Source organism: Schistocerca americana, chromosome 8 (assembly GCF_021461395.2).
Source record: "Schistocerca americana isolate TAMUIC-IGC-003095 chromosome 8, iqSchAmer2.1, whole genome shotgun sequence".
NCBI lineage: Eukaryota > Metazoa > Arthropoda > Insecta > Orthoptera > Acrididae > Schistocerca > Schistocerca americana.
The window spans coordinates 113,797,023-113,813,181 of NC_060126.1; the positions used below are offsets into that span (position 1 = coordinate 113,797,023).

Consider the following 16,159-nt stretch of genomic DNA (forward strand, 5'->3'; position numbering starts at 1 on the left):
GAATATGTAGATAAGCACCTATGGCACTGTCTACCACAAGAATGAATGCTGCCTGTTGGTGTTGCATGTTGGAGACTAGGATAGATTTTTATTCATTGCTACCATTTTATGGGAAAATCTGTTGGATGGGAATATGTGGTGGAGAATTGCAGCAGCTACTAGTAGCTGCCATGTACAGTGGGTTGTCATTTTGGTTGTAAGAACTGGATTGTTGAATTATTGAGACCCACTCACTCAGTGATACCTGTAAGTGCAGCGATAATTCACAGAACAGGCAAGGAGATTTCTCTACAAAAGGGCTCCAGTGGTGTTATCAAGAACATAACTAGATGCAGTGCATTTCATAACAGGTGCACTGTTATCTTGTGTAAATAGCTGTCATTTTGGTAGCAGTTTCATTCACAGCCCAGCCGTTCTAGCAAGACTTGGAGCTATGCTAGATGAGGAGATCACATGGATCTGCCAGTAGCTGTCACAAGTTCAGGTCTCCATCATGGTACCAGATTCCTACTTTAAGTCCACCTTACAAACTTAGTGTCCTGGCACTGGGCCATCTCAGGCTCACTCCATCAGCAAGACAAGCTGCTGCCCCTGGGGCAGCAGGTTGTATCCCACACACAGCAGCCATCTTCCACCATCATGGAGCGTGCACCACACTTCAGTGGCTGGTGAGACCCAGTCATTCATCACAGTGCTGGCTGCCATAGAAAGCTGCCCCACCATCTTCATACACCACTAACATGAGGTGTTTGCGGTGTGGCTCCTGCAACAGGGTTGCATGCCCCATATTGAGCACAGGTGTCAACAGTGTGGGGCATGTATATTGCAGACAGGTAGCTGTATGCTGATCATCATCTCTTCAGTCACCCAGCTCTCCCCATGCAGAGTGTAGATCGAGGGGGTGGGGTGGGGTGGGAGGAGGGGGGGGGCACTATTCTGACACAACACAAAACACAAATATGCAAGTAAAACAAAGCGTTAATTTTGTCAGCCAAGTTTCTCTGGGCCTCTACTCCCCTGATACTCTGTCCCAATCCTCCCCTGCCTGCCATCCTGACATCATAGCCATCCCTCCAGCCCAAGGGCTGCTATGGGAGGTTGTGTCCCAGGGGTTTATCAGAGTGAAGGACATAACAATATGAATTAGGATAGACAGTTACTGAACATGTGAAATATGTGTTGAAAAGCAGGCAGACTTATTTAATAGTAGACTATTAGATCTCCATCCTGGACTTTCCACTGCTTTACAAAGAGCACATGTTATGGCGTGGACCCTGGAATTAGTGAAGCTCATTAGCTGTTTTTATGTTCCAAACTTTTTTTCCCACTTTTCATTTCATTTGCCCATATTGTTGTGATACACTATGAGTCTTCTCTCACTAATTATACATATTTGATAAAAAAACTGTGATTTCAAGGTAGAACTACATTAGTTCACTACATGTCCCTTTCTGTGGGATTAAAAAAGTTTGGTACCTAAAAACATGCTTATGTTTCATAAATAGAGCTATAGTGTGACCACCAGTGTATGGCTAGATGAGAGGAAATGCAGATGCCAACAGAAACATGAAGAACTATCCTACTGATAATGCCTTAAAATGAAAAAGGCAAAATGCATCTAGCAAAAATAAAATACAGTGCAGCATGAAAGGACAGTTTTTTATTTACAATACACATATTTCTGTGCCTGATGTGGAGGATGGCCACACAAACAAACATTTGCTCTACTTGAACAGAGAGGGGTAAATATTACATTGATTATGGATCCTTTGCCATACACAGTTGTAGTAATAATGATTACAAAAATACAAATGGTAACTAAAACAAGCAGAAAGATTTATATGTTCTATATCTACACCTATGCTCTGCAAACCTTTGTGAAGTACATGGCAGAGGGTATGACCTGCTGTACCAATTATTAGAGCTTTTTCCCATTCCATTCATGTATGAGCATAGGAAAAATGATTGTTTAAATGCCTCTGTGTATTCTGTAATTAATCTAATCTTATCCTTACAATTCCCATGGGAGTAGTTTGTTGGGGGTTTCAGTATATTCCTAGAGTTATTATTTGAAGCTGATTCTTAAAACTTTGTCAGTTATCTGTCTCAGGATGGTTTACATCTTTCTTCAAGAGTATGCCAGTTCAGTTCTTTCAACATCTCAGTGACACTCTCAAAGGTCAAACAAATCTATGACAATTCATGCTGCCCTCCTCTGAATACATTCAGTATCTCCTGCTAGTCCTGTTTGGTACAGGTCCCACATACTTTCACAATATTGTAGAATGGGACACACAAGTGATTTTATAAGCAAGTCTTACACTCAAGTATAAGTGGCATTCAAAAAGAAATGAGCCAGAGGCATAAGTACAGAAACCAGTACCTGTATGGTAGAAGTATTGACCCTGGCTGTTGAGACACTTGTCCCACTGTTACACAAGGTAGTGAATGGCTGTCTCATAAAATTCCTGGGGCTTCGATGTGAACCAGTTCCACATGTACGGCTGGACATCGACGTCCACATGAGTGCAGGAAAGGTTATGCTGACATTCTCCTTTGTCCAAGCAGGACCCCTTCTGATTCACTTCCTGCAGCATGGGACAAAAGTGAATGCCCAGCATTACTCGCAAACCCTGACCACCCTTTGCCAAGCGATCAAATCAAAATGATCTGGTAATATCCACTGTGGGGTCATTCTGCTCCATGACAATGCAAAGCCTCATACAGCCAACACAGTCACAGCACTCCTGCAGAAATTTAAATGGGAGGTTCTCGGCTATGTTTCATACAGCACAGACCTTTCTCCCTGTGATTACTCCATTTTTGGTCCCCTTAAAAAGGCTCTGAGAGGCAAACAATTCACCTTGGACAATGACATCCAGCTGTAGGTGTGGAACTGGTTCACATTGCAGCCTGGGAATTTTATGGGAGAGCCATTCACTGCCTTGTGTCATAGAGGGACAAGTGTCTCAACAGCCAGGGTCAATACTTCTAACATACACTTACCGGCTTCTGTAATTATGCCTCTGGCTCATTTCTTTTTGAACACCCCTTATATTTGTATGTGCTTACAGATTTACGGATTCTAATTGTGACTCACAAATATTATATAATAGGATACCACGTTCTTTTTTTCATTTTATAAAATGCACAATTATACATTTTGAACATTTAAATCAAGTTTCCAATCATTGCACAGCTTTGAAATCTTATCCAGGTCTGACTGAATATTAGCCAGCTTCATTCAGACTACTTCACTGCAGATAACTGCATCATGTGCAAAAAGTTTGAGGTTACTATTAATATTGTCTGCAAGACCATTAATATACTGCGTGAACAGCAAGGAACACAACACACATCCCTATGGTTGATTCATGCATTCCTGATGCATTTATTAGCAGAAATGCAAGTTGGACTGAAGAGTAGCCTCATCCAAAGGTAACAAAAGCACTATATATTTTTTATTTTCACACATAGTTGTTTGCAACTACCAACAGTCACCATAAAAAAAGCAGTGTGTGCCTGACTGACAATGCTATGCAGAGCATTACACAATGTCATGTCATGAACTGTCACATCAGTCTAGAGGCAGGTTCTTTCCATCTGCAATATAGTTTCCAGAATTACACATCAAGAATAACTATGAAAAGAGAGTTGAAACTTTGCTTTGCACATCCACAAAGCAGTGTAGTAAAGTGTTAAAGTGTGATCATATGGGGTATCAAACAAAATTTGTAACTGGATTGAGGATTTCTTGGTAGGGAGGACATAGCATGGTATTTAGGATGGAGAGTCAACAGCAAAAGTAGATGTACCTTCGAGTGTGCCCCATGGAAATGTATTGGCACCATTGGTGTTCATGTTATATGTTAACGAGCTGTCAGACAATAAATATTGCAACCACAGACATTTTGCAGATGATGCAGTTATCTATAATGAAGCACAGTCTGAAAAAAGGCTGCTCTAATATTCAGTCACATCTTAATAAGATTTGAAAATGGTGCAAAAATAGACAACTTCTTAAAATGAAGTGTCCTATGACGACAAAGTCAATGAGTCACCATTGGAATTAGTCAACTCACATAAACATCTGGGGGAATGATTTGTATAGGTATGAAATGGAAGGTCACACAGGCTAAGTCATACGTAATGTAGCTGACAGATCTAGATCTTTCAGAATAAAGGTGTAGATATCGATGTAAAAGCCATGTGTACCAAATGTAACATGGTTTCATTAGCTTCAAAGACCATCATCAGATAACAGTCTATTACCATCAAAAAGGTAAGAAACTGACAAAATTTGGAAACAATATTGTGAATGAAAATGTGTTACAGAATTCACAGAGTAAAATAGTCTTGACACCTGAACTTGTGATAAAACAAGAAATATATTAGAAAGGCATAAAAAATATAAAGAGGAAAAAAAGGAGATGTGGAAAGGGGATTTGTACAAGATGAAGCAAATTAGGTTACAGCTTCATATCATGTGACACCAAATACGAAATCAGAAATATAGCAATTACCTTAATGTTAATAATGAAACAAACTGAATGTTCAAACAAATAAAAATAGACTGCTAAGATTATGTATCTACTTACAGTAAAACAACAAAATACAACCAGTTTACAGTAGTTTAGTGTAAGAAACATAAATAAATACAAAATAAAGTAAATGAAAAAGATCCCTCAACTAATGTAAAAATTATGGGAAATAATAGTATATGGTGGAGTTTGTCTTTGATTTGGAATTATGTGACCTATGGATCATCAGGATCAACAGCCATCTGGTACATATTTCTCTACAACTTCTCACTCTGTCTGACCCACCTAACTCAATTATTTAAAAACCAACTCACAAAGTGGCAGCAGGAGAACACAGATATAAAAAGGTATTAAAATCTGCAAGATTTTGAAGCCAGTAGCTCCTTCTTCTGGCAGAAGGGTTGAAGGGGCAGGAAGAGAGATGAAAGAAAAGGTCTGGCGAGGTTTAGGGAATGTGGAGAGTTCAGAGAAGTCACCCAGAAGCACAGGTCAGGCAAGACTTACCAGATAGAATAAGAAGGAAAGACTGTCTCAACCATCTGGTAAGTCCCCCCAAACTCACCAGACCTTGTCGCTCATCTCTCTTCCTGCACCTTCAACCCTTCTACCAGAAGAAGGCGCCACTGGCTCTGAAGGCATGCAAAATTTCAGTGCCTTTTTATATGTGTGTTCTCCTGTCACCAATAGTGAGTAAATTTTTTATCTGTCCAACAACTTTTAAACTATAAAAAAGGGCCATTAGAATCTTGTTTGGGTGCAAGCCTAGAGACTCTTGTAAACTCCTGTTTAAGAAATCTAGTATTCCTCCATTACCATGTGTATACATTATGGAAACCCTTTTGTTCTTTAAATTAAATGTAATAGGCAAGGACTGGAGACTGCAAAAAAACTGTGATATACATGAGCACTTTACCAGACAAAACAGAAACTTACATATGACTCAAATCAGCACAGCACTGTGCCGAAAAGGTACTTTTCACATGGGAGTTAAGCTTTATAACAAACTTCCCGAAAACATAAAAGCTATCACTGAGGTCAATACATTTGGAAAATCTCTTAAGTCATGTTTACAGCATCACTGCTTTTACTCCATTGAACAATATCTAAATTTCTGAAATGTGTTATATAAATACTTACGTGTAAAGTGTATTACTGTAACCTTAAATATGTATGCCTTGTAATGACTTTCAGCCTGTATATTTATAACTTGACTTGTCCAATGTCTTATGCATAAGCTGCTATGTAGACAACAGGGCCAATAAAAAATACAATACAATACAATACATATTTTGTGAGTTTTGAAACAGGTGACTCATACATAATCCCTTACCAAAAGTAGCTTACAAATTTGGTATCAACTTGCAGTAAAACAACAAAATACAATCAGTTTACAATAATTTAGTGTAAAAAAATAAATAAATACAAAATAAAGTAAATGAAAAAGATGCCTCAACTACTGTAAAAATTAACTGTCCTACAGATTGCTGCTGAAAGATTCCATTAACATCAAAAGTGAAACAGATTTAATGCATACATATTGTCTGGTATATTTTGTTACATTAAAACATAAATAATTAAGTTCCAAAATTGTAATACGGCACTTTCCAGGCTATTTAGTAAAATGAATGAGAATACATACATCATGAAACTTGCAGAGAGATCTACGAATTCTGCATAAGCTTGGGCAATAAGTTCTTGCCATGTTGGGTTTGTCATTTTTCTTCGTATGGGAGCCAGTCTTTGCTTCAGTATCTCACAAGCACGCAGTGTTGCCTGTAAACATTAATTCTAGTCATATGAAGATAAAAAATACAAATGAAATTATCAAAGGCAATTATTTTCTCATGAAATTGTGCATTTACTTACATATGCACAGCATTCACTAGTTTGACTTCCTCCTGTTGCATAGTCATTGGGAGATGTAAAGGTAGTGGTTGGCCTTATGTTTACAAGATCCACTGAAATCCCCAAAGCACTTGCAGCAACTTGGGCAACCTAAAATGTTATTTAAACATTTTATGTCCCTAATGATCTTCATTAAACACAAAATGGTATCATGGTTCAAATATAAAGTATAATAACAATAAATTTATTAAATGTGATAAAAAATGTGAAATACATATTTCATTTTTTTGTGTATCCTCTAAGTCCAGCAGCAATCTTATTTTCTTACTGAAGAAAATGGACTTCTAAGCTCATAAAAAGCTGCTCATACTGTGTAGGAAAATGTGCATTTAGATTCTGCTGGCCTGTTTTTAGGTTCCATGTGCACTACTACTGCCACTACCATGGCCTTGGATAAGGCCTTTGACCTAGAAAGCACCCCCAAGCACTTTGGTGTCTGATAAAACGACAGCATTTATGTCCTGTGACTTCTAATGACAAGATTCAATACCTTCACAGTGTGATTTTCCATCACTCAACCAGTCTACAAAATACCTTTGCCTCTTGCATCTACTCAGCGTGCGCTACTTCAATCCCCATCACAGGCATATTCTACCCCATCAGAGGCCAGCCCATAAGTTAAAGTATACAAGATGTTCAATAAGTAATGCAACACACATTTGTATCTGAAAGCAGGTTTGTTTAATTCAGGAGTCCAATACGCTTTATTATTCTTCACTCTTTTGGCTACAAAACCCCATTTATCAACATAACCTCCATTTGGTGCAACAGCCTTACACCACCTTACATCTCATTGCATCAGTATCCATATACTGCTTCCCATGAAGTCCATCTATCATTGGGCAAACAGATGGAAGTTGGAAGGTGGGAGGTAGGAGATGTAGGGTGGACAAGGAAGAGCAGTCCAATTAAGTTTTGTGAGCTTCTGATGACTGTGTCAATGCTACCAACAAAGACAGTGAGTTGTGCAGAAGTGTTTGATTGTGTTCCCTTGATTACCTCAAATGAGAATGTCTGCATGTTCCAGCATTGCAGGATCCACAAGCATGCATAGCTGGAGACTGGACAGGTCAGCATGACCTCGTTGTGATGATGACAGTTGTCTCACCCAATGGCTCACCATGCCTTTGTTTGCTGCCAGGTCAGAATAGAGATTCTGCAAGTGCCTGTGAAGATTTGTGATTCTCTGGTTTTCTGGTGAAAGAAACTTAGTAACAGCTCTCTGCTTCAAATGCTGTTACAGATTGCAGTTTGAAAGCTACTGTGCTATCACCTGTTGGACCTTCACAGAACTATAGGAACAAAAATGAGAATATTCCATGATGTCCCACAACAAATGCTGCATTTTTTCAACTGAAATTAGCTGAGGAAAATGTGTTGCATTACTTACTGAACTCCCCTCTTAGTTATGTCATGTATGAGCTCTGCTGCAACTGCTGCATAGACTTCTATGTGTGCTTATCATCAACCATCTGTCCATCTGTATGAATGGACACTGCAAAAGGGGAGAGGGAAAGGGCAGGAGGTTGGAGAGAGGCAAAGGAAGGTGCAGGAAAGGACAGGAGGGTGGAGGGAGGGACAGGATGTGGAGGGATGGAGAAGGAGGAACAGGACGGGGAGGGAGGGACAGGAGGGGGGAGGGAGGGATGGGAGGAGGAGAGATGGGGATGTGGGAAAGGAGCAAAGGTGTGGGAAGTGAAACAGGGTGCAGAAGGGGAAGGAGGATGCAGGAAGAGAGGGAGTGTGCGGGAGGGGAGAGAGAGGAGGGAGAAGGAAGGGTGGAGTGACTGACAGGAGGCAGAGGGATGCATTTGGCAGGGGAAGGAGGGACAAGAGGGGAAGGGACTGGTGGGAAGGGAGAGGGAGGGAGGGATGAGAGGGTAAGGGATGGAAGGGCTGCAATGGCAGGTGAAGGAGGGGTTCAGAGGGGAGAGACAGAGCAGGAGACGAGGGGGCAGGAGGGGAGCGAGTGGGCAGTACAGGTGAGAGCGGAGGAACAGAAAGGGGGAGGGACCAAAGGAGAGGGAGAATGCTCACACAGTGAAGGGAAGAAAAGTGAGAAAGCATTATGTGATCCATATGGGGAAGGAGTGGCTTGGACAGAAGAGATAAGGTGAGGCATTAGGAAGTGGGTTAGCAGAAACATAAGGTAGGGTGATGATGATGATGTTTGGTTTGTGGGGTGCTCAACTGCACAGTCATCAGCACCCGCGCAAATTCCCAATTTTCACAGTCCAATTTTTTTCACATTCCATTCCAACCTCTGTCATGAATGATGATGATGATGAAATGATGTGGACAACACAAAAACACAGTCCCTGGGCAGAGAAATTCACCAACCTGGCTGGGAATTGAACCCAGGACCCAGTGACCCAGAGGCAGCAATGCTAACTGCTAGACCACTTAGGTCAGGATGATTGGAAGACCACAGGATATGCTGGAGAGACAATTGCCACTTGCATGGTTCAGAGAAACCAGTGTTGGAAAGGATTACCCAAATGGTTTGCTTAGTGAAGCAGCTGTTGAAATTATCTGTGTTGTAGCATGCAGCATGTTCGACAACTGGATGGTCCAGTTTGCCATTTGCAACAATTTGATGTCGGCAATTCATGCAAGTAGACAGTTGGTTACTTCTCATGTACACATGAAATGCTGCACTGTAATTGCAGCATAGCTGATATATAACATGGGTGCTTTCACACATGATCCTGCCTTTTACAGAGTAGGAAATGCCTGAATGCACTGCAGTAAGAGGTGGTGTGTGGGTGTATGGGACTGTAACTGTGTCTGCCTCAGCTAACTCTGAAAACTTTCCTTTGTCCTAGCTAAACTCCAGTCACATGTCCACTTTCTGAAATCTTGGCTGGCACATGGTATACCTCCTAACAAGCTCACTGTTAAAACTGGCATCTTGGACTGTCACCCATCCTGCCATATTTGACAGCATCTACTTCACAAAATCCTTTCACTCAGTGACCACAATTTCCTGTATGTTATTTCTGCAATAGAAACTCTTGCCCTTCAACAGTTATTACAGCATTCCCACCACCATCTGTGGAAGCTGTCCCAGAATTGCTGCCCTATGCCCACATTGCATGGCATTACCTATTGTCAAGAATAAGATTACTACTACAATACAAGCTCCCTGCCATACCACATTGCTCCCCGATCATGCGTTGCTGACTTATTCTGCCTTCTGCATACCCAAAATTTCCTCCATCCTCCATGAAGTACACTGAACACCCATAATGTAACACTGTTATCAACCTTCCTGTCAAAACTCTGAAATATGTGGAAGTCTCAGAACTTTCTAATGCCCTCACCATTAGTCCTAAATCTAAGTTCAACCAGACCTGACTTTCCTTTACTAGTTTTCTATAGTGCAACCATTTCTTCACCACTCACTCCATTGACAATAGTAACCCAACACCTCACACAGAACCATGTTTAAAACAGTACAAAGGTCCCTCCAGCCATGATCCTCCACCCTTTCCATCCAGTTGTCCTTTAACAAGTTTCTCACTTCTAATCTGGCCTCACCTTCCTTTCCTAAATCCCTCTCCATTGAGTTCAATATCACATCAATGGCACACACAGCTATCTATAATATGAAAACCAATCTACATCTACATACATACTCCGCAAACCATCATATGGTGCATGGCAGAGGGTACCTCGTACCACAACTAGCATCTTCTCTCCGTGTTCCACTCTCAAACAGAACGAGGGGAAAATGACTGCCTATATGCCTCTGTATGAGTCCTAATCTCTCTTATTTTATCTTTGTGGTCTTTCCGCAAAATGTAAGTTGGCGGCAGTGAAATTGTACTGCAGTCAGCCTCAAATGCTGGTTCTCTAAATTTCCTCAGTAGCGATTCATGAAAAGAACTCCTCCTTTCCTCTAGAGACTCCCACCTGAGTTCCTGAAGCATTTCCGTAACATTCGCGTGATGATCAAACCTACCAGTAACAAATCTAGCAGCTCGCCTCTGAATTCCTTCTATGTCCTCCCTCAATCCAACCTGATAGGGATCCCAAACGCTTGAGCAGTACTCAAGAATAGGTCGTATTAGTGTTTTATAAGTGGTCTCCTTTTCAGATGAACCACATCCTCTCCAAATTCCACCAATGAACCAAAGACGACTATCCGCCTTGCCCACAACTGCCATTACATGCTTGTCCCACTTTATATCGCTCTGCAACGTTACACCCAAATATTTAATCAATGTGACTGTGTCAAGCACTACATTACAAATGGAGTATTCAAACATTGCAGGATTCTTTTTCCTATTCATCTGCATTAATTTACATTTATCTATATTTAGAGTTAGCTGCCATTCTTTACACCAATCACAAATTCTGTCCAAGTCATCTTGTATCCTCCTACAGTCACTCAACTATGATACCTTCCTGTACACCACAGCATCATCAGCAAACAGCCGCACATTGCTATCCACCCTATCCAAAAGACCATTTATGTAGATAGAAAACAACAGTGGACCTACCACACTTCCCTGGGGCACTCCAGATGATGCCCTCACCTCCAATGAACACTCACCATCAAGGACAACGTATTGAGTTCTATTACTTAAGAAGTCTTCGAGCCACTCACATACTTGGGAACCAATCCCATATGCTCATACGTTAGTTAGGAGTCTGCAGTGGGGCACTGAGTCAAATGCTTTCTGGAAGTCAAGGAATATGGCATCTGTCTGATACCCTTCATCCATGGTTCGCAAGATATCATGTGAAAAAAGGACGAGTTGCGTTTCGCAGGAGCGATGCTTTCTAAAGCCATTCTGATGCATGGACAGCAACTTCTCTGTCTCAAGGAAACTCATTATATTTGAACTGAGAATATGTTTGAGAATCCTGCAACAAACCGATGTTAAGGTTATTGGTCTGTAATTTTCAGGCTCCGTCCTTCTACCCTTCTTATATACAGGCGTCACCTGCGCTTTATTCCAGTCGCTCGGGACTTCATGTTGGGCAAGAGATTCATGATAAATGCAAGCTAAGTAACAAGCCAATGCAGTAGAGTACTCTCTATAAAACCGAACTGGAATCCCATCAGGACCTGGCGATTTATTTATTTTCAACCCATTCAGCTGCTTCACAACCCCAGGGATGTCTATCACTATGTCCTCCATATGGGAATCTGTACGAGACTCAAATGGCGGTATGTTTGTATGATCCTCCTGTGTGAAAGATTTCTCAAATGCTAAACTTAAAATTTCAGCTTTCGTTTTACTGTCTTCCATTGACAGGCCAGAGTGATCAGTGAGTGACCGGATGGAAGCCTTTGACCTGCTTACCGATTTTACGTAAGACCAGAATTTCCTTGGGTTTTCAGCAAGATCTTTTGATAAGGTATGACGGTGGTAGTGGTTGAATGCTTTGTGTATTGCGCTTTTTACAGCAGCACGAATCTCTACTGACTTTTGCTTGTCATTCTCCTGATCTTTCTTGTACAACAAGTGCAACTGCCTTTGCTTCCTGAGCATTCTCCGAATTGCGCTGTTAAACCACAGTGAGTCTTTTCCATCCGTAACCCACTTTTTTGGCACATACTTGTCCAATGCGTGATTTACAATGTGTTTAAAATTTGCCCATAATTCTTCCACGTCCATCATATCAGAAGTAAATGAAGCTGAGTCATTTACTAAGTGGGATGCAAACAACTGCTCATCTGCTCTTTCTATTAAGAATACCCTCCTAGCCCTCTTGACCGACTTTTTAACTTTTGTAACCATAGTCGTAATGACAACATCATGATCACTAATCTCTGTCTCTACACTGACACTGTCGATGTGGTCTGGTGTGTTCGTGGCTACCAAATCTAAAATATTTCCATTACGCGTTGGCTGTCAATTTAGCTGATCAACACAGTTTTTGGATAATGTGTTCAAAAGTAATTCACACGATGGCTTGTCTGTACCACCTGTAATGAATCCATAGACATTCAAGTCTATACTAGGTAGGTTGAAGTCGCCTCTGACTAATATAGTATGATCTGGGTACTTCTGCGATACAGAATGTAGTCTCCCTTTGAATGATTCTAGAACTGTCACAGTGGAACCTGGTGGCTGGTAATAACACCCCATAATTAACTTTATTTCCCCTAGCCCTGTTAAATGTGTCCAGATAATTTCACAATCACACTCTACTTCGACCTCAGTAGACACAATATTTTTGTCAACTGCAATGAAGACACCACCCCCTATTGTGTCTAATCTGTCTTTCCAATACGTTCCAACCCTCACTAAATATTTCAGAACTTCCTATCTCAGGGTTCAACCAGGTCTCAGTCCCAAGAATAATTTGTGTGCCACATGCTTCCTGGAGGGCAGTAAATTCAAGAAATTTATTCTGAACACTCTGAAAATTTACTGCTAATATATACTGAGCGCCTCTTGATCCCCTGCCTACATGTCGACTGGTGAGTGTTCATCAGGACACCTTGCACTACTGCCTAGCTTAAAAAACCCCCACGTGCACGCCACAAGTACTCTGCTATCTGAGTACCCGCTTCCTTTGTGTAGTGCACCCCTGACCTGTCTAGGGGCATCCTACAATTCCCCACCCAATAGCGCAAGTCTAGAAATCTGCAGCCAAGACCATCACAGAGTCGACGAAGACTCTGGTTGAGGCCCTCCACTTGGCTCCAAACGAAAGGACCCCGATCCACTCTGGGAACGATGCTGGAAATAGAGAGCTCTGCTTGCACCCCACGTGCGGGGCCAGCGGTCTTCACTAAATCCACCAGCCACCTGTACGATTTGAGGATCACCTCAGAACGCAAGTGACAGGCATCATTGGTGCCGATGGGAGCAACTACTTGCAGATGTCTGCACCCCGTACGCTCGATAGCCACAGGCAAGGCCACCTTCACATTTTGGATGAGGCCCCCAGGCAGACAAACCGAGTGCACATTGAATTTCTTTCCAGCCCTGTACACTAATTCCCTAAGGGGCTCCATCACCCGCCTAACATTGGACCTCCCAATAACCAGCAAGCCTTTGCCCCCGTGTGCCTGCTCGGGCCCTGCTGAAGGAGCGGCCACTTGCCCACTGATAAGATGAATGGGCAAAGTCAGCCAGCCAGCCTCCACATTGACCCTCCGCCTCGAGCGACATGAATGTATTGCAGTTCGCCACTCACTCTGAGGTGAGGGCGGCCCCAACACGCCGGGTACACTAGAAGGTGCCTTGGCGGCTGAGGCAGTGGACGCAGCAAGCAACACCTGGGGTTTCTCAAGTGACGCGCCAGACCCTCCGCCATCACTGCACCTCAAGGCAGGAGCCTGAAGGCAGCTGACCGTGGCCAACAGCACGCTCAGCTGCTTGTGAACCACGGCCAGTTCCTCCTGCGCCCGCGCACAGCACGCACACACCCTATCCATCCCACTGCTAATATCTAACGACTCCAAAAACTTATACTCTACAGCTATTAATAAGCAATATTACTCCTCTCAAATATGAGAATATGCAAGGATTTTATGTAATTAAATATGCAAGTGCATAAAACACTCTGAAAGAAATTAAGAATCAAACTACAAAACAAATATGAAAGCTAAATATGCGACTCACTACTGCACTGATACTTCACCAGCGGCTACTCAAGGCTCACTGAGAGAGAGGCCTAATCATTCTTCTTGCAGACAAAGGTGACACAGTGATTATGGATGTTGTGGCTGAAGGTCTTTGTCAGTTTTCCTGTACCTCTGCATACAAACCTTACAACCATGATCCCATCTCAGCAATCCATCAGACCTCCAGCAGCCCCCAGGTCCTTACGTATACATTACTACTCTGCAATTCACGCTAGAATACCTGGCAGGGGGTTCTCCAAACTGCCTTCAGACTATTTTCCTACCCATTCCATTCTCTAATAGCACCTGGGAAAAATGAAAACTTAAATCTTTCTATATGAGCTCTGATTTCTCTTACTTTATTATGATGATCATTTCTCCCTATGTAGATTGGTGACATTAAAATATTTTCACATTCAGAGTAGAGTTGGTGATCAAAATTTTGTGAAAAGTTTCACCATAGTGAAAATTACCTTTGCTTATTGATACTCCAACTCGCTTATCATATATGTGACACTCTCTCATTTCATTGAACTTTTCTGGACTTTTTCAATGCCCTCTGGCAACCCTATTTAGTAAGAATCCCATACCACACAGCAATGCTCTAGTAGAGGACAGACAAGCATAGTGTAGGCAGTCTCTTTAGTAAACCTGTTGACTATTATAAGCATTCTACCAATATAACACAGTCTTGCTTTGCCATCCCTGCATTGTCTATGTGACAATTTAAGTTCTTTGTTATTGTATTTCCTAGGTCTTTGGTTGAATTGACAGCTTTTAAATTAGTGTATTTATTATATAACCAAAATTTAATGGATTCCTTTTTGTACTCATGTGGATGGCCTTACACTTTTGCTTATTCAGAGACAACAGATATTGTCTCCAAGTCATTTTGTGATTGGTTTTGATCTTTTGATGACTCTACTAGACAATGAATTACAGCATCATTTGCAGACAATCTAAGAGGTCTGCTCACATTGTCTCCTAAATCATTTATATACATTAAGAACAGCAGAGGGCTTAGAACCCTTCCTTCGGGAACACCAGATGTCACTGCTGGTTTACTCCATGATTTTCTGTTGGTTACTATGTACTGCAACCTTTCTGAATCCAGTCACACAACTGAAGCAATACACCATAACCATGCAATTTGATTATAAGTCCCTTAAGAGGAATGCTGTTTAAAGCTTTCTGGAAATTTAGAAATACGAAATCAGTAGGAGATCCCCTGCTAACAGCCCTCCATACTTCATTCAAATATAGAGCTAGTTGTGATTCACAAAAAGAATGACACTTTCTGAATCTGTGCTGACTATGTGTCCATAGACTGTTACTTTGGAGGTAATTCATAATGCTGGAACGTAGTACATGTTCCAAAATCAAATGGTTCAAATGGCTCTGAGCACTATGGGACTTAACTTCTGAGGTTATCAGTCCCCTAGAACTTAGAACTACTTAAACCCAACTAACTTAAGGACGTCACACACATCCATGCCCGAGGCAGGATTCTAACCTGCGACTGTAGTGGTGGCGCGGTTCCAGACTGTAGCGCCTAGAACCACTCGGCCACTCCGGCTGGCGTTCCAAAATCCTGCTGCAAATCAAGTCAGTGATATGGGTACATAATTCAGTCAATTACGCCTATTTCCTCCTTGGGTATTGCACAATTTTTCTGTCTTTTGATATGGATCATTCATTGAACAGGCAGTTATATATGATTGCTAGGCATCAGGCTACTGTATCAGTGTACGGTGAAAAGAAGCTAAATGGCATGCAGTATGGACCAGAAGATTTGTCTTTATTAAGTACTTTAAAATGCTTCACTGCACTGAGGGTATCTACTCCTAAGATACTCATGTTCACAGTTGTTTTTGATTCAAATTCTGGAATATGTCATCTGGGAGTGTGAGAATTTTTAAATCAAAGGATTACTGAATGATGGATCCGTCACACTGGGTCAAATGACTCAGCCTTATATTACTGCCCTCCAAGGTCACCGGACCTGACTGTATATGATTATTTACTGTGGGGGATTTATAAAAAACTCTGTTTATGTGCCTCCATTTCCAACAACAATAAATGAACTGAGTCAGACATTGCATAACAGCAGCTGTGGAAGCTA

General features: G+C 41.6%; 1 protein-coding gene across 1 annotated transcript in view; it reads right to left on the minus strand.

Moving 5' to 3' along the window:
* The window catches only part of LOC124544635 (xanthine dehydrogenase-like), a 234,711-nt gene that overhangs the window by 22,450 nt on the left and 196,102 nt on the right, over positions 1 to 16,159 (minus strand). Inside the window, exons 21-22 of the mRNA XM_047123244.1 lie at positions 6,408 to 6,536; positions 6,181 to 6,314 (exon numbers count right to left, since the gene is read on the minus strand). Coding sequence (XP_046979200.1) covers positions 6,181 to 6,314; positions 6,408 to 6,536 — 263 coding nt within the window. The remainder of the gene's footprint in view (positions 1 to 6,180; positions 6,315 to 6,407; positions 6,537 to 16,159) is intronic.